The 5,000-nt window shown below is 38.4% G+C and overlaps 1 protein-coding gene across 5 annotated transcripts in view; it reads left to right on the plus strand.

Moving 5' to 3' along the window:
* The window catches only part of LOC106877586 (putative mediator of RNA polymerase II transcription subunit 26), a 243,671-nt gene that overhangs the window by 79,923 nt on the left and 158,748 nt on the right, over positions 1–5,000 (plus strand). For all 5 annotated transcript variants that reach the window (XM_052973746.1, XM_052973745.1, XM_052973743.1 and 2 more), the window contains one exon: positions 3,144–4,282. In XM_052973746.1, the coding sequence (XP_052829706.1) occupies positions 3,226–4,282 (1,057 nt within the window). In that variant the 5' untranslated portion in view covers positions 3,144–3,225. The remainder of the gene's footprint in view (positions 1–3,143; positions 4,283–5,000) is intronic.

The following is a 5,000-nucleotide window of genomic DNA, read 5'->3' on the forward strand; positions in this document are numbered from 1 at the left end:
TATATATATATATATATATATATATATATATATATATATATATATATGTACACACGCACTCACAGATATACATACATATGCACACACATAAGTTTAGTGTGTTACCTTTAAATTCTAGGTTTCGTTCCCATTCTCGGAATTTCTTCTCTAACGCTTCCTCAGGCCCTTCTATAAGAGCAAAGTTATCAGCATTTAGAAATTCTTATGGACAGTTGGTCTTAAATTCCTCCATTGTAGCTTCAAGCTGTGTTATAGTTTTACTGAGAATCAAGCCTTGATGGACGCCAATCTGCATACTAAATTCTTCACTGAATTCATTCTGAATTCTCACTTTGCTGACTTTATCCTTGTACATGACTTGCATTATTCTAAAAATCCATTCGCCTACCCCTAATTTTGTTGACAACCTCCAGCCTTATCGGACATGGTCAAATACAGTTAAAACAAATACCATGAAACATAAATTGTAGACTTATAAAAATTATCTCTGCCTCGAGAGAATGACTCATAATTAACAATTGACAATTAAGAACAGCTTCATATGACAAGGAGAGATAATCTCAAGAATCAAAACTTCTCCATGTTTGACATGCCATTAAGGAAACGGAAAAGTACAAGCTTATTGTCTGGAGATAAGAGGACAGTCAGTGACATATGTTTCTGCCTCAATAACTGTCATCAGTACAGCATAAAATTAGCTATGATACCCTGTCAAATTTACTGTTTTCTGATTCCCTTTGAGCTATGTACACTTACCATCAAGTTTCTCTCTTAGTCATGTAATATAATTCTTTGCTACCCACTTTCTTCCAGTCTTTCTATGCATGTATTTTAGCTTTTATTGCTCAATCTATCTTTACATGTGGTTAGTACATTACTCCAACCACAAAACTAGTCTACAATTTTCTGCATGTTGTGTTGTAAAAGCTCCAACTTGTATCCTATGTTACAGGTTCTTACCTCTTCCTCCTCATCCTCTTCTTTGTGATATATATCATCTAGAATAACCCTGAACATATATCTTGTGGACGGCTGTTTTAGTTTCTGCATCTTCCTTCTCCAGAATGTCTTTTGTATTTCATATCGTGTATCTCTTCTTCTAAAGCCACTAATCACTATGTTGCAATTAATATTCACAAACTATTCCATCTACTTTGTTTCCCGGTGAGAATGGAATCTGTCTAGCTTTTATATTCAACCAATTAGAAGACAATCAAAATGGCTTCTTGGTTTTGTGAAGTTCATGTGGCAGATAGTTACTTTATTTGCATCACAGAAATCTAGAAGATTTGGTGCTTCTTCATTCCTACAACTGTATTCATAGTCACATTTGCTCAGGTGTAACCATTATGATTCTTTTGTTACCTAACATGTCCATCACTGGTGACATCAATAATGATGTTGCTCTCATTTATTATTGAAATGGTTCACAAAAGCCCTTACGACTGTCGGTTTGCTCATGAGTCAATTGCAATTGTGATTCATAAAATCAGTGATAATAGTTGTCATTGCTTTATCTACAACTAACCTAAGTTTAATTATTCTGTTCCATACTCTGGCTACTTTATGTTATCTATCCATTTTCCAACACCAGTATGCCCACTCCATCTTAACTGTTTAGCATTCATCTTATTCTGTCAAATGTAATTCTTGTTTATTCACATTCTTTTCAATTAATCATGCATTATCTCATAGCTTTGAAATTTCAATCCTGTTATTGATTTGTAGAATGACATTGTATGATAGGTGTGAGAGGCTAAATCTGATTAGTTTTAACATAAAACAGAACATTTGGGCTGGATATGGCTGGTTTAACTCCTAAAGGGTTAAACAACATTGTTACCTACCAGAAAGAATTTGTTACAACTCTAAGACTGCAAGAGGTTTCACTGAGGCTCCTCTCCATCTCACCTTTTGTATGTGGCATTCATCTACTTAGCTCTGCCTTAAAATTTTGGTAATCACATCATGTCTATATAAACTAATGTTGCAACTCACAGTTTCTTCTGTTAGTTGAGTTGATGCTTGAGGTCTATTCTCTGCACCTGAAACGAAATGACCAATCATTTCATTGGGGATTTTCACTCATGGTCAGTTGTTTACACCTAACCATTCCATTGCCATGTATGGCGCTAGTATGGTAAGTGCTAGTCCTGTTATATACAGTGAAGATTTACCAATGTATTGGAATGCTTCAGTGAAGGTGCAATGGCCCAGTGGTTAGGGCAGTGGATTCGCGGTCATAGGATCTCGGTTTCGATTCCCAGACCGGGCGTTGTGAGTGTTTATTGAGCGAAAACACCTAAAGCTCCACAAGGCTCCGGCAGGGGATGGTGGCGAACCCTGCTGTACTCTTCCACCACAATTTTCTCTCACTCTTACTTCCACATATAATAGAATAAGAAATAGAAATAGAAAGTCCTTGGTACAGAATTATATATTTGAAAAAATGAATAGAAAAGGCTTTTCTGGCAATTTTTCCTCTTTGAGAATTACATGTTATAAGTAATTAGGTATTTACACCAGCTTATGAACATCTATCTAATTATTAAAGTGGAAAAATTATCAGAAAAGCCATCTCTATTCATTTTTGCATGAGCGAGGTCGTTGCCAGAGCCCCTGGACTGGCCCTTGTGTAGGTGGCGCGTAAAATACACCATTTTGAGCATGGCCATTGCCAATACTGCCTGACTGGTCCTTGTGCCGGTGGCACATAAAAGCACCCACTACACTCTCTGAGTGGTTGATGTTAGGAAGGGCATCCAGCTGTAGAAACTCTGCCAAATCAGATTGGAGCCTGGTGTAGCCATCTGGTTTCACCAGTCCTCAGTCAAATCGTCCAACCCATGCTAGCATGGAAGGCGGATGTTAAACAATGATGATGATGATATTGATATATATATATATATAAAATGTAGATAGATAGACAGATATGAATGAAGTTATCACATATTGAAGGTAGGATAATGGTTTCAACTTAGTGTGGTTGCCGTGTAAAAATTTTAAACCACCTGTACAAATTCTTCCATTGACACTGTGGTACCCACTCAAGAATTAAAAATATGAAATGTGAAGTTTTTTAATTTCTGTATTTTATGTTTGAATCTTTTCTGATTTTTTTCCCTTTTTTATGACTCTTTCAGGTTATGGTATCCTGTTAACAGATGGAGAGTAAAAAACCTAAAGAATCACTATTGGATTGTGGGTAGTCTGCTAGGTTAAACCATGTCATCTTCATCACCTCCTCAACCACTGCCATCCTCACCTTCATCACCGTCCAATCTTCAGACCACTAATCAATTATCAGCTGTTGCCAACGATCATTGCTTCCAATTGGTGACTGAATTCCCCTCAAATATACCGCTTATGCAGGGTAACAGACACACAACCTCACAGACTTTTCCCGACAACACATCCAACAATACCAGCACCACCAACAACAACAACAACATCAGCCTCACCTCAAACATCTTCACAATTCCTTTGACCACATCAGCTGGACTGGCTTACGCATTGACTGAAAACAACAAAATTGGGATACAACGCCTCATTAAACCCAAAAACCCTTCGGATAAAGATGCAAAAAACAACAACAACAACACAAGTAACAGCAATAACAACAACAATAATAATAATAATAATAATGTCATTTCAGGTAGCATTAACAATGTGAACACTCAGAAACAAGATCCCCATTCACAGGGACACAGACTTTTGGTAGATTCCAACACAGTGGCGGCAGTGGTAGCAGCTGCTGCCAACATAAACCAAGTCCAAAATCTAAATGGATCTCAGTTTCAGAAATTCAGTTTCAGCCCTGGTCGGCTTCTGAAGGATCAGTCTCAACAACAACAGCAACAACAACAACAACAGCTCCAAGGGGAAATAACTATGCCACACCAGGAAGACAAATCACCCTCATCGTCATCATCAACGTCATCGTCATCAACATTACCCATCACATTTGCTCCCGATCAATCTCAGCAGCAGGCTAGCACGGCTTCAGTGGCTGCGTCCTCCTCAGCTAACGTTGTCACATCAGCGGCAACGGCAGCAGCAGCAGCAGTTGCCGTTCAACCTGTGGGCTCTCAAAACAGTAATTCTATTCAATCTATTCAATACCAGTCCGCTACTGCTGCTGCTGCTGCTAATGCAAGCCAAGGTGCAACAAATGACGCAATGCTAAGCGCTACCATAAACTATAATGACAATGAAATGCTGTCAGACGGCACTTTTGATGTGTCTGTGAGAAACAATCTGACTCTTGATGAAGGAATACTTGGTAAATATTACAATTTTATTTCTCATATTTTTTCTTTTGTCCTTTGTCGTTCTTGTTGTTTTTATTGTTGTTTTACCTGTTATTGTTTAACCCCAGGTCGATCCTGACTGAACCAGCACAATGGAAACCATCTTATCCAAGACAATCACATTCTTCTCTCAAGCATTATGTTTCTTATTTTTTTATCGCCCACAAGGGGCTAAACATAGAGAGGACAAACAAGGACAGACAAAGGGATTAAGTCGATTACATCGATCCCAGTGCGTAACTGGTACTTAATTTATCGACCCTGAAAGGATGAAAGGCAAAATCGACCTCAGCGGAATTTGAACTCGGAACATAACAGTACACGAAATACCGCTAAGCATTTCACCCGGCGTGCTAACATTTCTGCCAGCTCGTTGCCTTTGTCCAGATCAATATCACTCCTCCCTGCCAGATGTATCAATCAAGCAATGTGGCATGAACATCTTACCTTTGTTTTAGTCCCATCAGTCTTTAACTAGCTGAAATATCTCATTTGCACATATCATGACTACATATAAAAGCATTAGCTCACCACTAACTGAACTGGTTGATCCTAGCCATTGACAGTTTGTTGTCTCTTCACCCACTTGACATCTAAGGATATTTGCCATTGACTCAAACATCTGGCCTGGGTATTAGCCACACTGGTGTTCTCCAAACTGAAATATCTCATCTCTGCATGCCATGACTA

The sequence above is a fragment of the Octopus bimaculoides genome, chromosome 16 (assembly GCF_001194135.2).
Source record: "Octopus bimaculoides isolate UCB-OBI-ISO-001 chromosome 16, ASM119413v2, whole genome shotgun sequence".
NCBI classification, from domain to species: Eukaryota; Metazoa; Mollusca; class Cephalopoda; order Octopoda; family Octopodidae; genus Octopus; species Octopus bimaculoides.